Here is a 25245-nt window from a genome sequence, read left to right on the forward strand (position 1 = left end):
GTTTTTGTGAATAAAGTATTGGAACACAGCCATGCACATTCATGTATGTATTTTCTCTGCTTTTGTTATATAGTGGCAGAGTTGAGTAGTTATGACAGAGACTGTGTGGCCTGCAAAACCTAAAATATTTGTCAGGCTCTCTACAAAAAAAGTTTGCTGATCCCTGCTTTAGAAAATACTTTTAGGCCATATAAATATATACTTCTTTAACTATTCTGTGTAATAGCTGTCTTCTGCATTTATTTAGGGATGATGGCAAGGGTAGTATCAGAAAAGAAATAATGATTTAAATTCTAAAATTTAGTAAAATCTTGCTTAGGTTTTTTTATTGTAACAGTAATATATCTACACTATGTCATGAGGAGAAAAATAAGAAAGCATACTGCTGTTACTTGTTACTATTTATATGTGCTAGGAACATTAGTTAATGATATTTTTCTATGCCATGTTATATTAGTTAGAATGAAAGAATGAGGGGTATAATAAAGAGACCCAAAATAAAGTGGCTTATAAAAACAGTTAATAAAAATAGTTTGTGTTAAAACAAATATGAAGAGTCTACCACTAATAGGGGTCAGTTATGCTCCATGGGGACTCAGGCTTCTTCCCTCTTGTTTCCTTACTATCTGGTAGGATATTTATTGTTTGCATGGTCTAAACTGGGTCACAGCATTGCACAGATTCAACTTCTAGGAAGGAGAGAGAGTGTGGATAGACCTTTGTCCTTTAAAGGCCTGGGCCTGGAAGGGCATATATTGCTTCTGCTTATATATTTGCACACAAAAACTTAATCATATAGCCACAAATAGTTATATAGTTGTGTGGAGCCATGACACCCATTTCTACCTCAGTGACCATTTAGGGGAGAAGGGGAGATTTTGGTGTACAGGTAGTAGTTTCTGCTGTAGGTACATAAATTTTCTTATAGAAGATCTTTTTTTTTTTTTTTTTACTTAAACATTTTAACATGTCAAAAATATGATTTTTTAGTTAATTGTAATTGGCTGTATTTTTTTTCATATGAATACACTACAGTTTTTTAACCAGTTATCTACTGCTGTATTTAAAGGTGTTTCCAATTTCCTGTTATAAACAAAATGTGGACACCCATATGCATATGGCTTTTATTTATTAATATTTTGGTAAAAAAGTTGTCTCAAATTTTCACCATGTTTGTGTATTTGTAAAATGGTCTTAAGACCTTTTCTTTTTTCTAATTTAAATTGTCACAAAGTCAGCTTGACTTATTGAGCTTGTATAACTTCTGTGCTTCAATAAAACTAAATGTAATGGTAAGGAATTAGGTAAAATTCATTTTTTTTGGCAGGACAGTTTATGTAGTTAGTTAGTAAAACAGTGACTCAAACTTAAAATTTCATCCCGACAAACTGTTGAGTAGTGTTATTTTTCTTACTTTGACTAAAGTATTACTTACATTAAAACTTTAAATATTAAATGAGACAAAAGCTATAAGACTAACAGGCAAAAGTGCACTTGTAAGATTTTTATGTGTATGTATTGCATTCGTGAGTTTTTGAAGATAACTTAGTACTTAAATTTTCTGCCACTGTTTATATTTATATACCATTTGAGTGTTGATGGTAAATGGTCCTGAACTTGCCCATTATAAAATACTGAGTACAATCGCTGTTGATTTTATAAACACTGACCAAGCATCATCACTATCAACAGCAGCTGATCTTATTCAAAATAGTCATTTCATTTCTTCATTGTAATAAATTTCTGTATACAAATTTTAAACTAAAGTTAACTTCTGCCAAACTGTAATTGAAGGACTTCTGTTTTTGTGTGCCAGCATTCTGTCTCAATAAATGTAAAATCTGTGGTTCTTTTCAGAGAACTACATTTACTGTAGATATTAATGAGCTGTTGACATGTGAAATTTCAAGAATAGATGTTATGATTTAGGAAACAAATTTGCAATTCAAAATATAGAGACTGGCATTTACTTTAAACTTGAGTTGCTAAAGGGATAAGCACACACCAAAAGTTTACAGTTGAACAGAATCTCTTTCTACCAGTAATTGTTTGTCTGTACAGTCTCAATTGATCTTTTCTCTTAATCATATAAATTATTGTTTGATTTTCTTGTTTTTCCTATCAGTCTTCACTTTCTACTATAACTGCTTCACGTACAGAGAGAAAATAAACTAAGTAAATTGGGAACAATGCTGTTGCCTCACTGAATTCATTTAAATTCCTTTTTAGAGTCCTTTAAAAAAAAGAGAGTATTCAATGATTGAGGGTCTTTAAGTCTAAAGTATTTTGTGGATTTATGATGTGAGCAAAAGTGAATGTCATAAAAATAGCTGTTGATGTTTTATTCTTATACGATAACCATATCATTATTTCTAAAGTTGAAAACATTGCTATACTTTAATAACTTGACCAAAGAAGCATGTTATTCCAAATGGTATTATCTTGTAGGGTCATGAACTGATGTCACTATTACATGTCTCTCAGTTTCTGGGCTAGATTTCTTCTTAGTCTGACAGATGATTTTTTTTTCTAGTTAGAAATTGTGTCTAGGGATTGTTTAGGAATTATGATAAAGAGAAGTAAACAATTACTCTGGTCTCTGGAGTTTGTTTATAAAAACGTTTTTCCCTAATCACATACATCTCTAGCTCTATCTATATATATCTATATCGATATATCTATACCTATACCTATACCTAATCTATCTATAAACATACATATGCGTGTCATAAAAACTCAAGCAATGTACATGTAGTACATAGACATATATACATGAAAAATATACATGTCATTCCTCCTACATACCACTCCCAAGAGACCACTATTAGTGTGGTATATTCTATCTGGGCAACTTATGGATTGTTTCATGAGAGAAGAATGAATTCATGAGTGAAAGGATAAAATAAATTGAATCGATGAGGTAAACTATGCCATTATAGTGTCTCATCATCACCTCTGTATTTGGTCATTGTTTTCACACTTAAGAATATTATTTGTAATACTGTGTTATGTTGTGGTAATAATGGTCAAAGAGCAATGGAAGGAGATTTGACTTTGGTGGTGCGCACACAATGCAAAATACAGATTCTGCATTAGAGAATTGTACACTTGAAACCTATCTAATTTTATTAACCAGTGTCACCCCACTAGATTTAATTAAAAACCTTTTTTTGTTACAAAAAATAGTTGATCAAAACAAAATGAGATCATATAGGATGGCATTAGGAAATTTTATCCTTTTAGATTTCTTAAGAGTTTTAGAGCTATGATTGGCCATCATTTCAAAGGATGCTTTCTGGGCTCACTGTTTCTCCACCATTCACTTGACATTATTTTGAAATCCTCTTTTTCTCTATGTTGTTGTTAATCATTATGTTTTGGCACTGAGGTGGGAGACACTAAAATTCGTCAAGAATTATTGTCACTTCTTAAGAAATACCTGCATTATAATTAGAAACCAGTTGTAAAGCCCAAATTAGATTATAGGCTTTGCTAGTCCCTGAGTATCAAGGGGTGAACAACAAAACAGACCATGACTCCTTCCCTTAAGATGACCTTGGACCTTACCAGGGGGATGTAGGCATTAAACATTCTTAAATTTTATATTGTAAATTGTGCTTGTGAAAGAAAAAAGAGTAGTGCTATAAGAGAGTAAGATTGGGGGCAAAATTTAGATTTGGTGGTAGAAGGGTGGCGTGAATAGGAATGGTCACAGTAACCCCTTATTGACTTCTTACTATGGATATGAGCCTATGAAGATCTTTGAGAGCTAGCATCATTTCCTTTTATAGAAAGAGTTACTGATTTCTTAGAGTCAAATGTTATTTGGCTTAAAAAAGTTCTATCTCATTGAGTCACCTCAGAAATTAAATCTGTAGTAGTCTGTCAAATCAATTTTATGATATATTCTGCACTGTAAATTAACTCTACATAGAGTTACATGAAAATTTTAGGTCTGGTGCTTTGTTTCTATAATAAAAGGACAAAAACACTCTGTAGATGTTCTATGATTATTAGCTTCTGAAAAAAGAAAGCCGTATTGATTCAACAGCTGCTCCTACTGTGAAGTTATTTTTAGTAGCTTTTAGTTTGTGGAAATAGAGGTCTGTTTATGTTTTCTTTAAGGCTAAAATAAAGTAACATGGCTCATTCTCTTTTACAGGGATACTCCCACATATGCAACTAAGGTAGCTCAAAGATAAGTATTTGAAAGGTTTTAGATTTAAACTATCATAAAAGGATAGGGAAGTAAAAGAAAATGTAACTTCATTTAGAATAAAATTGTTATTTTTATCTTCTATTATTTAGGTAAAAGAAAACAGTGCTGGCCTGTAAGCATGGGAAAAATATATATGAAGCATCAGAGAATCAAGTGTTTCCCTGTTTTCTCTTTTCCGTATCACCCCACGTTAAAGACATTATTTCATGATGTCTGTGGCGCTAATTTATGAATGAAAGTAATTTTCATTTGCTTAACCTATTTTAGTGTTCAGGATGGTATATGCTAATAAATATGTGATATAATAATAATAGCTACTTTTTTCTGAGTATTCGCTCTGTACTGTATTAGATACTTTACAAATGTTAAGTTATTTAATCCTTATTACAATTCTTTAAAAGAAGTATCATTCCCCTCCTTTTGCAGGTGAGGAAACAAACTCAGAATTGAAATAACTTGCCTGATGTCACATGTTTATTAAGGGGAAAAACCAGGATTTTAAACTCAGGTCCATTTGACTGCAAAGCCTGTGCTCTTTCAATAAGATATGCCTTAGGGTTAGCAAACAAACAAATACTAGGCTTGTTGGTCAGAGACCAGATTCAGGTTGTTACTCTGTCACTGATTAGTTATGTGACTTATATTGTTTTCTTCAACTATAAAGTGGGTATCGTGTGCAACCTACCTTGAAGCACCAGTGTGGGGGCCCAGTGGGATACATATAAAAAGTTGAGGTGCTGCCATCTGATCTCACAAAATGTAGCAGGTTCACTAAAAGGCTTTTACTTTGAAATCATCGAAAATATGGTTAGCCTTTATTTTGGAGGGCAATGGGAAAAAATCCTTGGAAACAATTTGCAAATTTTTATGGTTTTGAAACAGAAATGTCATTTTATCTTTAGGTCATTGAAATCTGTATGACAGGAGTTTCATTTACAAATGACAATTCTTGCATAAGGAGGATTTTTTCCCATAGAGCTAAGAGTCTAGATTGATTGAGACAGCTCTTTGCAGAAATCATGGTATGTCAGCTTCTCTCCTGATATTACCAACTTTCACTTGTTTTATTCAGTGGGTTTGAATTAGGATAGCTTTCCCACAACATAGAAAACTACTTACAAAGATAATTGAATGTATATAGGTATTTTTCACCACATCTCCCTCTCTCTTTCCCCCTCCTCTTCAGAAACTTCTTTATCATTCATTGTCTTTTGAAAAGAAAATGAAGAGACATCTTTTCCTCTTGTACTGTTTATTTTTCTTTCCTCTTGTTTTATTTGTTTCTCTTTTTTGTTTTTACATTGAAATGGCAACTGTCCCTACCAGCTCCTTGGGGTTTGAAGAATATCAATCAGCTTCATGGCTGGAAGCAGTGTGTTCTACTGCAATAAAGCTTAAAACTTTTTCCTGTCACTCTAATTTCTTTTTCTTTCTATTAATGTAAATGGAGTTCGATTTTACTTTCCATGACAAAGGAGGGGTTAAATTTTAGGAGCTGTAAGTACTCTGAAGTAGAGGATAGGAGAAAAGGGAGACAGAATCAGAAGTCCTCAATCCTTTGATCTGTCAGTTCTGTCCTCTCAATAGCTTCTCCATTCATTCCCCCTCCCCTTCTTAGGGTTGTCAGTGAACCTAGTTGTGCCTGGCTAGCCCTGGACTTTGGTAATTGCTGGTGAAAGGGAACTAAAGACATCTTGAGCATGTTCTTCTGTGTCCATAACTTGCGAGGAGGAGAATGATAACTTACTATGTGCTGGGCAGTGCTTTGAGTGCTTTTGTTCTTATCTTACTGAGGCTTTAAAAAAAAAGAGTAACCTCTGTGAGGTTGTTTTGACTGAGGTTGTGCAGTTAGTAAGAGGCGCAGCTGGGGAATTTGCACCCAGGCCCGTTTAATCCTAAAGCCTTGATTAATAGCAATGCATTATTTATCTTAATAATTATTACCATGCATTAAGGGTTCCAAAATGACCAAACTACTGTCCTTGCCCATAAGTTGCCCCTAGTCTAGTCAGAGGAAACATTTGTGTAGTCTGCTTATAAGACAGCATGACAGAGCTCTTATGGAAGTATGTGCAGAACTATGGAAGCAGAAATCAATTCTTCTTCTTATATATTGGAGTGCTGAAGGCCTGACAGAGAAGATATCATTGGATTTGAATACTTCTGACTGGTTTGACTAGCTCCATCATTAGTTATTGAGATGGAACAGCATTTTGGGCATAGGGGAAGAGCATTCATAAAAGCATAGAGAAGTGCTGGTACTTGGCTTACTCAGGCAATATAGAGTGTGTGGTTCTGGCTGATGCATTTGGTGCATTGTCCAGAAATAAGGCAGGGGAGTTAAGTTGGAACTAAGTTTTGAAGGGTCTTGTAGTGAAGCTAAGGATTTTGAACTCTACTCTAGAGGCATTAGTGAGCCATTAATCATCTTTAAGCCAGGGAATGGTATAATGTGGTCTGTAAAGACTTGATCACAGTGGCAGTAATGTGGAGGTTAGGTTGGAAAGGGAAGGAACTAGTGGCAGGGAAACCTTTGAGGAGGCTAATGAATAAACGTGATAAGAGATAGGCAGTGTTGGCAGGGATGGCTAAGATAGAACGGGTTTGAGCAGTTATTTAGGATTGACACATGAGGAAGGAATGATGAGTGAGTACAAGCAGTTTTAGCATAGGAAGCTGTAAGAATGGCATTGGTACAGTGGTACCTTGGTTTTCGAATGTCTCCGTGGACGAACATTTCAGTTTACGAACACCCTAAAGCTGGAAGTCAATGCTTTGGTTTTCGAACACTCTTTGGAAGTCAAACATGCCATATGGTTTCCACTGAGTGCAAGATCCTGAGGCCTAGCTGTCAGCTGTTGATCCCTCGGTTTTCAAACATTTCAGAACTCAAATGGTCTTCCAGAATGGATTACATTTGAAAACCGAGGTACTACTGTATTTATTGAAACAGGGAAACCAAGAGGAAAACCAAATTGGAGTTTGGGGATATATAACAAATTAGCCTCTTGGACATGTAGAGATTAAAGTTAATCTCGGGTATTTATTGAGGATAGATGTCAAATAAGTTGATGACTCATGATATGTATTTTCAGCCCAGAAATAGCTGAGTCTGGAGCTCATCAGAGGGGCCCAGATTGGAGATACCAAGTTGTGAGTCATCAATGGGACATTGATAATTGAATCAGTAGGAATAGATGATATCACAGAAGATAACAAAAATTGAGGACAACCTTTGTACATTACCTGTCTTGGTTGTCTAAAAATGGGTTTGAATGCATGGACTAGTGCCAAATGACTAATAAATCTTAAGCACACAATGATCTTTCTCTAGCCCCAATGATGGAACACACCCTGGTGTTTCATTCTGGCAGACTGATCTGATTGCCAAAGCAACTTCCTGTAGTCACAAGGGAGTCTTTTTTTTTTTTTTTTTAATTTAACTTTATTGCTGAAAGTTTACAGATGTCCCCTTATTCCCCCCATTGACCCCCTCTACCCCATTCCTGCCCCCTCCCCAAGCTTTCACCATACTATTGTTTGTGTCCCTGGGTTATGCCTATATGCATATAAGTTCTTTGGTTAATCACTTCCTGCCCCACCCCCCTCACCCCCCCTTTCCCTCTGCTATCTGTCATTCTGTTGCATGCTTCCATGTCTCTAGGTCTGTTTTGTTCATCATTTTGTTCATTAGACTCCACATAAAAGTGAGATCATGTGATATTTGTCACATGATCATGAGATCATGTGATAATACTCTTCAGGTCCCTCCACCCTGTCTCAAAGGGTAAAAGATCCCTCTTTTTGACAGCTGCATAGTATTCCATTGTGTAAATGTACCACAGTTGCTAAGATCTGGAAACAGCCCAAGTGCCCATTACTAGATGAATGGATAAAAAAGACACTGTGGTACATTTATGCAAGGGAGTCTTTTAAAACCAAATAAGGGCCTGGTCGTCTTCTCTATGAATAGAATTGTATCTGCATATTCCACCAAGGAGGCCCACCCTCCTTGATCTTAGAATAAGAGGGTGGTGAAAGGAGCTCAGCTTTCTCATGTGTAAGGTATGTGGAGCTTTTTCAAAATGAGAATTTGTGAATAGAGTTAAGTCCAATGTATCCTCTAGCCTGTTCTGTTATTTGAGAACCATGAAGATAGAAACATGTCGTGATTCTTTGTAGTACTCCAACTAAATTTAAATAGAATAGCTACTCACTTAATGTGCATACTATATCATACTCAATAAGAGCTGGCAAATCCGTATTAGTAGATATGCCAAACTGTTATTTTTCTATTCCTACCGTATACAGAAAGATATTTGTGCACATTAAATATGAGCTATACAATAAAATTGGTTGTATTTTACCTCCTAGAAATGAGTAGTCCCTCTAGATCTGTCTTTAGAGTGGATGTAGTTATGAATTTATTATCCTGTTTTCATTATCTAGATCAATTGCTTAAACAAAAAGAAAAGTAAAACTTCATTCCATTACCTTTAATCTAAGTCAGATTCCAGGATTCATATTATATACTTATGATTATAATTTTAAATATTCTAATGTTGTAGATTATAGGAGACAGTGTTATGTAATGGAAAGAGCATAGGCTCTGGGGCCTGATATGACCTGGCCTTAAATCCAGGCTTTGCCATTTCCTGGCTGATTGAATTAAATAAGATAATCGTTTCACTGATGGTTTTATTTTTTTTCTTCTAATTTTAAAATGAGGATAATCATAGCATCAATCTCTCAGGATTCTTGTGAAGATTAAGTGAGATAATGAATGGAAACTGACAAGCTCAACATACAAAGTACTCTGTTTTACTCCTTCCCTTAACATGAATTAAGCCAGCATTTCTCAAAATATATTCTGTTGGACTCTATTCCCTCTAAATGATTTTTCAAAAAATGCTTATTGTTCAAGCATTAGTTTGAACACCTCTTGGAGAAAACAAACATTAATATATTTAATGGTGCTGAGAACCTCAACCATAAACTCCCCCCCCCCCCTTTGGTGGTGGTTTAACTCTTTAAACATAGCATTTTCTTGTACTTTTTTTTTTTTTTTTTTAACTTGGAACATGTACTGTATTAATAGCCCATGCTATTGATGGGATACATTTTGGAAACGATGAGTTTAGTAATCAGATCCAGTTGCTGTTCCATATCTGTTTGGCCTCATTGAACCAAACCAAGTATTATAATGTGGACTAAATGATGCCAGCCAGCTTAGAAGTTTGGGGTTGCTTATGTTGCAGTAGGATTAGGGTTCAGGAGAACTGAGTGTCCAGTTCTGCCATTGTCATGAAAGAACCCATGTGAAAATAATAAAACAATTTTGAAAATTAAAAATGTCAGTTGAAGGTGGTATAACCACTCCACAAGGAAAATTATAGGAGCAATGAATATAGAATAGGGAGGTCTACAGGTTGAGCTGTGTTGCTTCCCTTTTCAATTGAGCACACTTGGGCCCCATCAGCTACCTGCCTAAAAACATTTTCAACTCCTGGGTTTCTTAATAATTAAAAATGATTCCCAGATGATGAATGTGCCTGAATGTCAGTAGCTCTGTCTTTTGTCAGTGTTCTTATACTTGCTTACAGAAGCCATTTCCCAGTACAGGATGTAGTTTAACATCATGTAGCTATGGCTATTGCTGAGTATTAAGTACTGAATTGTAATTAAGGTGCACAATGGAAAAGAAGATAGTTAGGATTTAAGTAACAGATTTAATTAATAGGTTGAATGTTTAGTCTCTCACACTGTACAACTTTATGTCCACATGTAATGTATTTCTTTTGTTAGTAGACATTAAGCAAAGTGAAGTTGCTTAAAATTAATCACTATGTAAAGGGTGAGAAATCTGTTGTTACTGTTGTAATACTTTTTTTTCCTGTTGTTTTATTGGTTAGTGTTAATGGAGACAGTTATATAATTCATTTTCTTTCTGTGTTTGGAAAAATTTAGGTGGTGCTCTGAGTAAGCTTTGTAAAACTTTAAAATGGTTAAAACCATGTTTTCTGTAGTTTTAAGGTCAACATTTCACACAATGAAGAGTTACACCTCAGTATTATGATTATTGGGCTTTTTTATCTTTGAAAATAAAAATGTCCATTTGTGATTTTTACTATTTTAGCTGAAAATTTTAGATCACTTTCTCATCATGAAACTTAGAGGGCTTTAGACACTATTTTTATGGTTTACTGTTTAAATACTGTGAATACTCATTTTCTAGTTCCACAAAGAGATTCTAGTTTTATGGAATATTTTTTTCATCATATAAAATAGTATTCTTGGCAATAGAGATAAACATTACTGTTCATCATAAACTACTTTTTCCTGTACTTGATGTACCGAGGTAGTTTTGACACAAAATTGGCAGAAAATGTTGTATTCCCCTCTGTTGATGTACAGAGGTAGTTTTGACACAAAATTGGCAGAAAATATTGTGTGAATTTTTTCCCATTTTTTTCTGTCACAAAGTTCTCACTTTATACTTAAAATAAATTTTATCTATGGGATTTTAGAAACAAAATCAGTAACCTAGCATTGTTATTCACTACTAATGTAGTTTTAAAGATAGTGGAAATAGTACTTTATAAATTGATTTTGAATGTCATTGTTCTGAAGCTATATCATTAAAGATAAAATGTAAGAAAATACTTGGTGGTCTTGAATTTTTATTGTTTCTATTGCAGTAATGTTATAGATAGCATGTTAGAATGTTATAATGATTTTTTTATTTTTTGGTCATACTGATTCTGATACCTAAAGTCTTTGGCTTTCTCTTTAAGGGATGTTATAAGCCATATTTAGAACCATATAAATACGAAAATAAATTTAGTCAAAATTTGTGTTGGTTTTATAATGATTTTATTAATAATTATGTTACCATATTTTGTGAGAAAGACGACTGTAATGAAAACCATATTTCACCTTTTACATACATAATTGGATGAGATCATCAGATGCTGATGTTAAGAACACATCAACAGGAAAAGTTGAAAATGGGAGCTGCATGGAAAAATACTAGAACTAATTAGGTCTGTCAAAGACCGTATGACCAAGTATAGGGAGAAAAATAGATTTTGACCAATAGAACTGACCTCAGGTCATTTAATAATGGAAAAAGACAGCAGGATGGCCCTTCTTAGAGTTTTTTAAGACTGTTGATATTAGCAGAAAATACCTTTGAAATTGGTACATCATGGTCAGTGTTTGAAAACTCATTAGATGAGTTTTGTTTTTCTAACATTTTATTATGATAATTTTCAGAAATGCAGAAAAGTTGAAAAAAATTATACTGTGAACACCTATATATCCACCACCTAGATTCTACCATTAATATTTTGCTGTATTTGCTGTATTACGTAACTATCCATGCATTCATTTTTCTATCTATCCATTTCTCTATCTTTTTGTTTTATGCATTTCGAAGTAAGTTCTACACATCCCAGTACCTTCAATTTGGAACACTTTAGCATGCATATCATTAACTAGAGTCCAGAGTGTATTTATGATTCTTTTTTCTAAAATTAAATTTATTGGGGTGACAATGGTTAATATGAACATATACATTTCAGGGGTGGGTTTCTGTTACAAGATCTGTATATTGCACTGTGTGCCCACCACCCAAAGTCATATCTTCTCCCATCACCATATATTAGGACTCCCTTCATCCCCCACCCCTTCCCTCTGGCAGCCACCACACTACTATTTGTGTCTACGAGTTTCAGTTTTATATTCCACATATGAGTGAAACCATATCGTTCTTAGCTTTTTCTGACTGACTTATTTCACTTAGCATTGTGTTCTCAAGGTTGATCCATGTTGTTGCAAATGGCAGTATTTCATCCTTTCTTATGGCTGAGTAGTATTCCATTGTGTACATGCACCACATCTTCTTTATCCAGTCCTCTATCCCAGGACACTTTGGTTGTTTCCAAGTCTTGGCCACTGTGAATAATGCTGCGATGAACATAGGGCTGCATATGTCTTTGGGAATACATGTTTTCAAGTTTTTCAGGTACATACCCAGGAGAAGTATTGCTGGGTTGTATGGCAGCTCTATTCATAATTTTTTGAGGAATTGCCAGACTGCTTTCCATAGTGGTTGTACCAGTCTACATTCCCACCAGCAGTGAATGAGGATTTCCTTTTTTCCACAACCTCTCCAACACTTGTTATTGCTTGTCTTGTTGATAATAGCCATTCTAGCAGGTGTGAGGTGGTATCTCATTTTACTTTTGATTTGCATTTCCCTAATTGGTAGTGAGGGTGAACATATTTTCATATATCTATTGGCTGTTTGTCTTCTTGGTAGAGGCATCTTTTTCAGGTCCTCTGCCCACTTTGTGATTGGGTTGTTTGGTGTTGAATTTTATGAGTTCTTTATAGATTTTGGAAATTAAACCTTTGTCTGAGTTACTGTTTGCAAATGTCATCTCCCATCTGGTTGGCTGCCTGTTTGTTTTGTTGTCAGTTTTTTTTTGCTGTGCCTAAGCTTTTTAGTTTGATATAGTCCCATTCATTTATTTTTGCCTTTACTTCCCTTGCCTTTGGGATCCAGTTTATAAAATGTTCTCTATGACCAAGGTCCATAAGTTTGGTACCTATGTTTTCTTCTGTGTAACTTATTGTTGCAGGTCTCACATTTAGGTCTTTGGTCCATTCTGAGTTCATTTTTGTACATGCGGACAAACGAATCCAGTTTCATTCTTTTGTATGTGGCTTTCCACTTTTTCCAGCACCATTTATTGAAGAGACTGTCCTTACTCCATTGTGTGTTTCCGTCTCTTTTGTTGAAAATTATCTGCTCATATACATGTGGTTTTATATCGGGGCTCTCTATTGTGTTATGCTGTTTTGATTATCGTAACTCTGTAGTATAATTTGAAGTTAGGTAGGGTACCTCCAGCTTCTTTATTTTCTCTCAGGATTACATTGGCTATTTTTGGTTTTTTGTGGTTCCACACAAATCTGATAAGTTCTCGTTCTATTTCTTTAAAAAATGACAATGGTATTTTGACACAAATTGCATTAAGTCTGTTTATTGCTTTGGGTAATATGGCCATTGTAATTATGTTGATACTTCCAATCCATGAACATGGGATCTTTTTCCATCTTGTTGTGTTGTTTTCAATCTCTTTTTTAATAATGCTTTGTAATATTTAGCATATAGGTCTTTCACAATCTTTGTTTATTCCTAGGTATTTTATCCTTTTGGTTGCAATTGCAAAAGGAATTGGCTTTTTCATTTTTTTTTCTGAAGTTTTGTTGTTAGTATACAAGAAAGCAATAGACTTTTGTACATTGTTTTTGTATCCTGCAACTTTACTGTATTTGTGTATTGTTTCTAATAGTTTTTTGGTGGAGTCTTTAGGGTTTCCTATATACAGAATCATGTCATCTGCAAAAAGTGACAGTTTTATTTCTTCCTTCCCTATTCGAATGCCTTTTATTTTTTCTCTTGCCTTATTGCTCTGGCTAGGATTTTCAGAACTATGTTGAATAAGTGGTGAGAGTGGTCATCCTTGCCTTTTTCTTGATCTTAGAGGAAAAGCTTTCAGTTTTTCACCATAGAGGATAATAGTAGCTGAGGGTTTACCATATATGGCATTTATTATGTTAAGATACTTTCCTTTTATTATTTTATTGAGTATTTTAATCATAAATGGATGTTGTATCTTATCAAATGCTTTTTCTGCAACTATTGATAAGATCATATTGTTTTTATCCTTTATTTTGGTAATGTGGTGTATTACATTGATTTATTTATATATGTTGAATCTTCTTTGTGCCCCTGGAAAGAACCCCACTTGATTGTGATGTGCTATTTTTTTGATGTACTACTGTATTCGATTTGCTAGTATTTTTTTTAGGATTTTTGCATCTGTATTCATCAGAGATATTGGTCTATAGTTTTCTTTTTTGTGTGTTATTTTTGCCTGGTTTTGATATCAGGATTATATTGGCCTCATAAAATGTGTTAGGAAGTACTTACTCTCTTTAATTTTTTTGGAAGAGTTTGAAAAAGATGGGTTTTAAATCTTTGAACATTTTGTAGAATTCACTGTTGAAGCCTTCTGGTCTTGGACTTTTATTGTTTGGGAGGTTTTTGATGGTTATTTCGATTTCCTCAGTGCTGATCATTCTATTTAGATTTTCTACTTCTTCATGATTTAGGCTAGGAAGGTTATATATTTCTAGGAACTTACCCATTTCTTCTAGGTTATTGAATTTGTTGGTATATAGTCTTTCATAATATTCTAATATGATCCTTTGTATATCTTTGATGTCTGTGGTGACTTCCCCTCTCTCATTTCTAATTTTGTTTATATGGGTCTTTTCACTTTTTTCCTTAGTCTAGCCAGGGGTTTTTCAATTTTATTACTTTTCAAAGAACCAGCTCTTTGTTTTATTAATTTTTTATATAGTCTTTTTGTTCTCTATTTCATTAAATTCTGCTCTAATTTTTATGATTCCCTTTCTTTTGCTGACTTTGGTTTGCTTTTGTTCTTATTTTTCTAGTTTTTTAAGATGTGATATCAGGTTGCTTACTTGGGATTTCTCTGGTTTCTTGAGATAAGCCTGCAATGATATAAACTTCTCTCTTATTACTGCTTTTGTTGCATCCCAGAAGTTTTTACATGTTGTATTGTCATTCTCATTTGCCTCTGTATATCTTTTGATCTCAGCTTTTTTTTTTGTTCTTTGACCCAGTCATTTTTTAGTAGTATGTTGTTTAATCTCCATGTTTTTGTCGGTTTCTTGACTTCCATTTTACAGTAGATTTCTATTTCAAGGCATTGTGGTCAGAGAATATGCTTGGTATAATTTCAGTCGTCTTGAATTTGTTGATGTTAGTTCTGTCCTTGAGAATATTCCATGTGCACTGGAGAAGAATGTATAATCTGATGTTCTGGGATGAAAGGCTCTGTAAATGCCAATTATGTCCATTTGGTCTAGCGTTTCATTTAAGGCTGATATTTCTTTATTGATTTTCTGTTTGGTTGATCTATCTAGAACCGTCAATGGAGTATTAAGGTCCCTAACTATGATTGTGTTTTGATCTGTTTCTTCCTTTAGTTCTGTGAATGGTTGCTTTATGTATTTTGGTGCTCCCTGTTTGGGTGCATATATATTAAGAAGTGTTATGTTTTCTTGATGTAGTGTCCCCTTTATCATTATAAAATGTCCATTTTTGTCTCTTGTGGTTATTGTTTTCTTGAAATCTATTTTGTCAGATATAAGTATGGCTACACCCGCTTTTCGGTGGATGTTCTTTTCTTGAGGAATCATTTTCCACCCTTTTACTTTGAATCTGCCTTTGTCTTTGCAGCTTGGATGTGTCTCTCATAGGCAGCATATGGTTGGGTTTTGTTTTTTGATCCTCTCTGCTACTCTGTGCCTCTTCATTGGTGAATTCAGGCCATTTACATTTCGGGCAATTTTTGATATATGAGGATTTCCTATAGCCATTTTATCTTTTGTTTTCTGGTAGCTCTGTGCCTCCATTGGGCCTTTTCCTTTGTACTTCTGTTTTTTTTTTTGTTTTTTTTTCATGGTGTTTTAAACTTCTTTCCCCTGTGTCCTCTTTTTTTAAGTTATGTGTCCTGATTTGGGGATTTTTGTGTATGTTTATAAAAAATAAAGTCGCATATATACAATAAGTTTTTTTTTTCTCTTTCAAGTGCACCTGATGTTCATCCTCCTTTGCCAGTTCAGACCTTTACTCCCTCCCCTTTTATGTTTTTATTTTCACAAATTATCCCTGTTTATGCTGTAAGGTGTTTGGTGATCTTACTTGTAGTGTTGTGACCTTATGTTCTTTGTTTCAGGTAGAATAACTCCCTCGACTATTTCTTGCATTGGAGGTTTTCTGTTGATAAAATCTCTCAGCTTATGTATGTCTGGGAACATCTTTATTTCTCCTTCATGTGTTTTTTTTGTTTGTGTGTGTGTTTTTTTAATTTTTATAGATTAAAACTTGTATCTTTTAAAAAAAAAAATTATTGATTTCAGAGAGAGGAAAGGAGAAGGAGAGAGAGATAAAAACATCAATGATGAGAGAGTCATTGTTCGGCTGCCTCCTGGCATGCCCCCGACTGGGGATCGAGCCCGCAACCCAGGCATGTGCTCTGACAGGGAATCAAACCCTCATCGCCTGGATCCTAGGTTGATGCTCAACTGCTGAGCTACGCCCGGCCGGACGTCACTTCCATGTTTAAAGGATCGTTTTCCTGGATATATTATTTGTGGCTGGTAATTTCTTTCAGGTGTTTGAATATTTTGTCCAACTCTTCTGGCTTGTAGAGTTTCTGCTGAGAAGTTGTATGGAATTCTAATGGGTTTTCCTTTGCAGGTCACTTCTTTCTTTTCCCTGGCTACTTTGATAATTTTTTTTGGTCATTAATTTTTGACAGTTTTAATACAATGTGCTTTAGAAAGAGTTTCTTTGGATTGAGGTTTCTAGGTGTTCTGTTTACTTATTGGATTTGAGTATCTAGTTCTTTCCATATGTTTGGGAAGGTCTCATCCACTATTTGTTCAATAGATTGTCCATTCCCTTCTCCTTCTCTTCTTTTGGTATGCCTATTATTCTTATATTGCTTTTTCTGATGGAGTCAGTTCTTGTAGAACTCTTTTATTTTTCTTTATGCTCAGGTGTCTCTCTTCTTCCCTCTGTGTCATTTCTAGATAACTATCTTCAATATCACTAATTCTTTCCTCCATCTTGTTGGCTCTGTTTTCTGTGCTCATTAGCTGCTCATTCCTAATCTCCTTAATTGCATGCTTCATTTCCAGGATTTCTGATTTGTTATTTTATAAAGTTTCAATCTCTTTGGTAAAGTACTTGTTTTGTTCATTAATTTGTTTTCTGAGTGCACTGAATTGCCTGTGTTTTCTGGCATCTCATTGAGTATTTTCAGAACTGCAATCTTGAAATCTCTGTCATTTATATCACATATTTCCATGTGTTCAGCTTGCTTTCTGGAGATTTTTCATTTTCTTTCTGATCATCCTCATTACTCTGGTTATTTGTGTATTTGCTACTCTCCTTTGTTTATGCATGAGTATCCCCTCTATAGGAGTATTCTCTGAAGAGGTCTTTCTGCTATTTTGATGGCGTTGAATCACAAGATTTTTTACCTCTGTGGTCTCCTAGACTTGACCTCCACAGCTTCCATAAGACAGTACAGCCCCGCTGCATGGGGGTGGGGTTTGTTTTGTCCTCACCCTAGTGGTGACTCTGGACACTGGACCTCCCTAGGGTACAGCCCCCAGCATCAAACCCAGGTATCAGTCACAGAGGGAAACAGTGGTTCCACTCTAATAGCTCTTGGTTTACAGATAAAATGTTTCTAGACCCGACACCACGGGCAACAGGAAGTGAGTTTTAGGACTCCAAGGAGTGACAGGTCTCTGTGGTTCTGTTTCTTTGTCAGAAGCACCCCCACCCAGCTGTGGATATCCGCTTGGCTGAACCCCACACTCTGTCAGGCATCTGCTTGCTCAGTCCCTGTTCTCTCCTCATGCCCTACTATCCTTCTCCCCGCAGCTCTTTGTTCATCCTGGCCAGCTGAAGGAAGCGCCTGCTACCACCAGCTTCCTCCTCTCTCCTGGCCATGCTTTGAGCTGCTGGCTGCAGCGCTGCATCTGAGAGCTGTCTGAGCTTTCCTTCCTTCTCTCCCTGGTTATTCTCTGTTGCCCACCTTTAGATGTTTCAATGTGGGGGTCTCTCAGGTGTGCCTCTGTATTGAGTAGGATATTCTTTGTTGAATTATAGTTGGTTAACTTGTTCAGATTTCATGGGGAGAGGCCAAGGAGTTTTCTCATGCTGCCATTCCTCTGATGTTTGTGGTTCTTTTTTTCAAGATAAAATTATGTGCAGTGACATGCACAGATCTTAAGTGTACTGTGTAGTAAGTACACAAATGCATGCACTAGTGTAACTAAGAACTTTATCAAGATAAATAACATTGCAATCACTGCAGAAAGTTCCCTCATGCCTCTTCAAAGTCAAGTCCTGTCCTTATTCCGACCTTCAAAGGCAGTGACTCTTGGGATATTTGTCATCATTTATTAATTAATTTACCTTGTTTTAGAACTTAATATGAATGGAATTTTGCCGAATGTACTCTTTTGGGGTAAAACTTCTTTCACTTAGGATAATGTTTTTGGGATTCATCTATGTTATTCCATGCATCAATAGTTTATTCTCTTTCATTGGTGAATAGTGTCCATCCTATGGATATACCACAGCTTATTTATTCCTTTCCTATTGATGGATACTTGAATTGTTACCAATTTGGAGCTATTAATGAATAAAAGTGCTATACTTTTCTTGTATGTAAATACATAGGAATGGAATTACTGGGCCATAGGGTAAGTATATGTTTAATTTTGTAAACAACTGCCAGACATTTTTCCAAAGTGCACCAATTTACACTCCCACCAAAATGTGTGAGCATTCTGGTCATTCACACCAATGCCTGCTATTGTTAGTCTTTTTAAATTTGACTATTCTGGTGGATGTGTAGTGGTATCTCATTGCGCTCATTTATTTTTTTCAAATATATCTCCATTGATCTCAGAGAGAGAGGAAGGGAGAGGGAGAGAGAGAGTTGAAACTTCAGTGATGAGAGTCATCATTGATGGGCTGCCTCCAGCATGCCCGGACTGGGAATCAAGCCTGCAATCCGGGCATGTGCCCCAACCGGGAATCGAATCACGACCTGCCAGATCCTAGGTTGATGTTCAACCGCTCAGCTGGGCTGTGCTCATTTTTATTGCTAATTTAATACATACTTACCTAATGACTAAAGATATTGTGCCCCTTTTCATGTGCTCATTAATCACATCTACCTTACTTTGTGAAATATGTTCAAATCCTTTGCCCATTTTAAGATCTGATTATTTGTCTTTTTATTAAGTTGAGTTCTTTATATGTCCTAGAGAGCAGTCCTTTGTCAGATATGTTTTACAAATATTTTCTCCTAGTTTATGCTTAACCTGTTTATTTTTTAAATGATATATTTTGTTGAGAATTTTTCTATTTTGAATGATTCTGATTTATCAGTAGTTTTTATTACTTTTTGTGTCATGTCTGAGGGACCTTTGTCTACCCCTAATGTCACATTTAGGATGTATACTTGTTACTTACAAATTGGTGTATCCATTTAAAAAAATTTACTTAGATCTTGAAGCTTTTATCCAAATGTCAGAGCTGCTTACTTATGACCTTATGGTGGCTAACAGAATCTAAATATCTCAACAAAATATGTAAGGTTAGTGGTTTTAGGTTTTTTTCCCCCCCAACCCCCAAGATATATTCCAATTTTGTTGAATCTTTTATTTCAACTATGGGAAGGGTGGCAGAAATGTATTATTGTCAGGCACAGGAGAAGAGGGTATACATTACTATTGGCAAACCACTAATTTTAACATCCCTCTCTTTTTCTTCCTTCCTTTTCTCTATACTTCTAGCTATTGCCCACCTTCTCCTTCCACTGTTCTCTCTGATTGAAAGTATCACAGCTTCCAGGCTTCCTGAGTCCATCATGTTAGCAAAGGGTGGCCATCTGGAATTGTTAGAATAGCTGACATTCTATCTAAATTTAAAGTCCACTGAGGATTTTGACAGTATGAATTTGCATTATCCCCAAGAGAACTATCAGTTTATAAGTGAAGTAGTGATTTTTATTAATATACCTACTTTCACAGGTGTTCAATTTAACCTTTTTTTTTTTTTTCCTATTAGAGTAAAGCAGTGATTGTTGATAAAATACTTGAGCCTAAAAGCTAACTATTCTATTTGGTAGGAGAATAATTTTCCACCCTTTCACTTCGAGTCTGTATTTTTCCTTGCAGCTTACATGTGTTTCTTGAAGGCAGCATATGGTTGGGTTTTGTGTTTTTGTTCCAATCTGTTAATCTGTGCCTTTTTATTGATGAATTCAGTCCATGTACATTTAAGGTGATTATTAATGTACAAGAATTTCCTATAGCCATTTTATCTTTTGTTTTCTGGTAGCTCTGTGCCTCCATTGTTTCTTTTCCTTTGTGATTTTGTCTGTTCTTTTTGTTTCGTGGTATTTTATACTTTTTCTTGTTTCCTCTGCTTTTAACTTAGGTGTCTCACTTTTGATTTTTTTATGTGTGTGTGGTTACCATTAGGTTTATCTAAAACAAAGTTTCATATATTCTGTAGTTCTTTTTCTTTTGAATGCATCTAATCTCCATCCCACTTTGCAAATTCAGACCTTTTCCCCCCTCCCCTTTTATGTTTTTGTTGCCACAAATTATTCCTATTTACACTATGAGTTTGTTCGTGATCTTAGTTGTAGTTTGGTGATCTTTTGCTCTTTGTTTCAAATTCCTTTGAGTGTTTCCGACAATGGAGGTCTTCTGGTGGTAAATTCTGTCAGCTTTTTTTTTTTTTTTTTTTTTAATCCTCACCTGAGGACATGCTTTACTGATTTTAAATAGAGAGCATGGGAGAGGAAGAGAGATAGAGAGAGAAACATCGATGTCAGAGTGAAATATCGATTGGTTGTGTTCTGCGTGCACCCTGACTGGGCATGGAACCCATAACCTGAGTATTGCCCCGACTGAGAATCGAACTCATGACCTTTAGGTGTATGGGGCTGTGCTCTAACCAACTGAGCCACATCAGCCAGGGCACATTCCCTCAGCAGTCATATGTCTGGAAAAATCTTTATTTCTCCTTCATGTCTAAAGGATAACTTTGCTGAACATATTATTCTTGGCTGATAATTTCTCTCTTTCAGTAGTTTGAATATTTGTTTCCACTCTTGTAGCTTGTAGATTTCTTATGAGAAGTTGATAAAGAAATGGATTTTCTTTTATATGTTGCTTTCTTCTTTTCCCTGGCTGCCTTGAGAATACTTTCTTTGTCATGAATTTTTGACAGTTGTAATACAATGTGCTTTGGAGAATGCCTTTTTAGATTGAGGTAATTAGGTGTTCTATTTGCTTCTTGGATTCGAGGATCTAGCTCTTTCCTTAGGTTTGGGAAGTTCTTATCCAATATTTGCTTGAATAGGCTCTCTTTTTCCTTTTACCTCTCTTCTTCTACTGGTATGCCTATTATTATTATATTGCTCTTTCTGGTGGACTCAGTTCTTATAGAGCTCTTTCACTTTTTTTTAATGCTCAAGTCTTTCTCATCTTCCCTTTGCATCATTTCTAGATTTCTATCTTTGATATCACTAGTTTTTTCCTCCATCTGATCATCTGTGTTTTCTAAGCTAGCTAGTTCATTCTTGATCCTCTTTATTGAGTTCTTCATCTGTGGAATTTCTGTTGGGTTCTTTTTTAAAGTTTCAGTCTTTTTAGTAATGCACTCTTTTTTTGTTGTTGATTTTATTTATTTGTTCTTTGAACTGTGTTTTCTTGTATGTCATTGTGTTTTTTTCAGAACTGCATTCTTAAAGTCTCTGTCATTTGAATCATATTACCATGTATTTGTTTATTTTTTGGAAATTTTTTGTTTTCTTTCTGAGCTGCCTCATTACTTTCATTATTCATTTGATGGATTCCTTCTCTGTCTAGGTATCTATATGTATTTCTCTGGTAGACTGATAAGAACTAGTCCCTCTATCATTTTCCAGTAGTTGGCGCTGAATCACAAAGATTTTATCTCTCTTTCCCTCCTCTGGCTTTTCAGATCTCTGCCGGGTGGTGGAAAATGGCCTGTATTCCCTGGGAAGGTGGACATCTTCTCTGTATTTTGGTCGCTTTGGTTTTAGGGGACCAGCCCTGCTGGGGAATCTGGTGGGTGATTGGGTTCCAAATCTATGAAATCCCAGTGCTTTCCCTTGCAGCAAAATAAACCACCAGAAGACAAAGAGGCAACCAACTGAATGTCAGAAGTTATTTGTAAACAACAGCTCTGACAAGGGGTTAATATCTAAAATATGTAAAGAACTCATACATCTCAACACCAACTAAACAAACAGTTCAGTTAAAAAAGGGAGGAGGACCTGAGCAGACACTTCTCCCTAGAAGGCATACAAATGACCAACAAATATATGAAAAGATGCTCAACTTCTCTAGCTATTAGGGAAATGAAAATCAAAACTACAGTGAGATTCCACCTCACACTTGCTTGAATTGCTATTATCAACAAGACAAGTAATAACAAGTCTTGGAGAGATTGTGAAGTAAAAGGGTTAAGGGAGTCAAATATATGGTGATAAAAGATTATTTGACTTTGAGTGGTGGACTCACAATACAATATGAAGATCATGTATCAAAAATGTACACTTGAAACCTATATAATCTTTTTAAAAATCACTCGAATATTAGACATAGACAAGAAAATATAATAAAAGCTGACTATTCTTCACATCCATGTCAACAGTTGATTGAGGAGAAGTATATCAAAAATTTGAGAGGATATCCAGTAGCATTATGGTTGAGTAATTTTGGATATCATATTAAAGATTTTAATTTTGTTTAATTTTTAAAAGAGCTTTTATATATTTTTATTTCGTTAGAAAAAGATAAAGAGAACCAAAAATGAAAATAAAAACAATACCAAGAATCCTACCCACCACAGATCCAGAGTGGATCCTGCTATAGGTGGGACTGAGTGTACTTTGGGGCTCATTATGCAAAGAAGCAGTAAACATGAAGAATTTTGCAAGGTTTGGGAAGCCCAGTATCTAGTGCAGAATTAGAGACTTCTGGTTGCCAAAAATCTCTTACTTAAGGAAGTTAATCAGAAGTCCAGTGTCTATAAGGTTATACTCCTTGTTAGAAGACCTGTGGGTTTCGCTAAAACATTGATATTCACAGGACTGTGGAATGAAGAATAATAGTTCAATTAGTTAGAAGTGGGAGTATTATTCTTGTTATACTTTCCACAAATTTTGATGTGAAACACTGTGTCCTGAGATCTACCTTTATTTTTGGTCCTAAAGGCTAAGAATGGCACAGGGCATACTGCTTGATTTACAGTAGCCAATTATGAATGTGTGTGCGTGCACGCATCTGCTACATATACACACACTTTTTGTCAGAGATGGGTTTGGTGGTGGCGGAGGCAGTAGATATTTAACTGCTTATGGAAAACCTAGCAGTTTCTCCTGCGGCTTTCATGGAGAGCTACCAGGTTTCTTTCCCAGCCATTTTTGTTAACCCAAGAGTTAGATTTGTTCATGTTTATCTGCTGAGGGCCCATATCAGGCTTTTAACAATCGCATTAGCAGTGGAGAAATCTCCAAAGAGGCCAAAGAGATTTTTAACTCAGACAGTGAAAAGTTATCTTTGGGATCCAAGAGGCCCACTTCTGTTTTTTTTTAGCCTACTATTTCCTCTAATCGCAACATCCCAATTATGTGTGCTTTTGAGCTTTGAGGTAGCAGTATTGAAAATGGAATGAGTTGAAGGGTCAGTGGTGGTTTGTTGATGAAGATTGGTGACTAGATTTGTATACTTTTTACTTTACTCTTATTTTTTATTGTTACAGAAGAAGCTACTATGGAGGAAACTGGGCCAGTTTTAGCTTTTCAGGATTGTTGTCCTGGATAAAGGAATATCAGGTAAAGTTCTTATCTAATTTTTTAATCTAATTTTTTATATGTGTCACATAATTGAAGAAAACCCTTGGCTTCATCTGTAAGATAGGATTAATACCTCATTTTTATTTACTTAACAAAAATCATGCAGTCACCATTTCAGCTAATGTTTTTCCAATGCCTTCAAAACATAAATGTTACTGTTTAAATATAAATAGATATGTTGGCTGAAGAATAAATTTTATAAACTTGATACCATTTTGCAATTATTCTATATGCCCATAAGGCAAGTTTTCCCCCCACAAAATAGTGTTTCAGAAAAAAACATTTCAGTTCTTATAAAATCTTACTTATATTAGTTGTTCTTTCTGTTAGTATATTTTGAAAACAACAACAACACTATATGGGGAAGATACAGTCATTTGAAATGATGTCAGTTGTTTGTGGTTTTGCATAATTATAGAAGTCACTTGACAGAATCAGTAAACACAAAAATCAAGGAAAAATTTAATATAAATTTAGCATTTTTTCCCCAAGAGTAGGGTCTCACTAATCTAACTGTTCTATATCATTGTAAAGAATAGTTTTAGAGCTTATATAAAGCATAGTAATGGAGGCAGTTGAGTATGTCATGGAGTTTACCAATTTTTTAGAGATGGATTTATTTTAAAAAAACTGTCCCAATTTTATATAAATGATATATGTGGCTTGAAATGCAATTCCTACTGAGAGCATCATATCATGTAATGATGGAATCAGAAATTGCTATATCTCAAAAGAATTTAGGCAGTTCAGAAAGGAGGATGCTATGCTCTAGAAAATTAAATTCAGTTAGTTAGTTAAAGTAATATAGCTAAGACTTATTAAGCAATTACCATGTGCTAAGCACCACACTGAGCATTGTAGTTATACTGATTAATTTTATGGTGCTCATGACTCAAAAAGTGCTTCTAGTGATGACAAAGACATTGATGTTGAAGATTCAATGAAGATTCAGTTTGAATAATATCGTTGCATAGAAATGAGAGTGTGGAGAAACAAGCAACATTTGTAAAGTAGCATTTTATGTAATTCAAACTATGTATAAATCAAGGAAGTAAATGTTATAAGTAGACATTAAAATGTTTTATCTATATGCCTTAAATATTCATATATTTATGTTTATCAGAAACCCTTTTTTGAGCCTTATTCTTGGGAGGTATATGTGAGGGTCTCCTGATATTGACGAATATTTAGTACTTCCATACTTCCATGAAAAATTAAATCTAGATTCTCAGAACAACAACAAAATACATCCGTTGTCTGAATGGAAAACTTTTGGTGAGTGAAGGGATTTAAAAAAATAAATTTTGGTAATGGGTTAGGTTTATTAAAATAAAAATAGTTTTGTAGACATTTATTTTAATAGTTCATTTACTTTCGTATCTTGACTCAATCACTGTATCCTTTCCCTTTCACTCTCTGTCACTGGTCCACAGT

At 35.0% G+C, this 25245-nt stretch overlaps 1 protein-coding gene across 1 annotated transcript in view; it reads left to right on the forward strand.

The window, feature by feature from the left end:
- The window catches only part of CHM (CHM Rab escort protein), a 218496-nt gene that overhangs the window by 47259 nt on the left and 145992 nt on the right, over positions 1–25245 (forward strand). Inside the window, exon 3 of the mRNA XM_016213295.2 lies at positions 23718–23790. Within this exon, the coding sequence (XP_016068781.2) occupies positions 23718–23790 (73 nt within the window). The remainder of the gene's footprint in view (positions 1–23717; positions 23791–25245) is intronic.

This window comes from Miniopterus natalensis, chromosome X, assembly GCF_054644295.1.
Source record: "Miniopterus natalensis isolate mMinNat1 chromosome X, mMinNat1.hap1, whole genome shotgun sequence".
Classification (NCBI taxonomy): Eukaryota; Metazoa; Chordata; class Mammalia; order Chiroptera; family Miniopteridae; genus Miniopterus; species Miniopterus natalensis.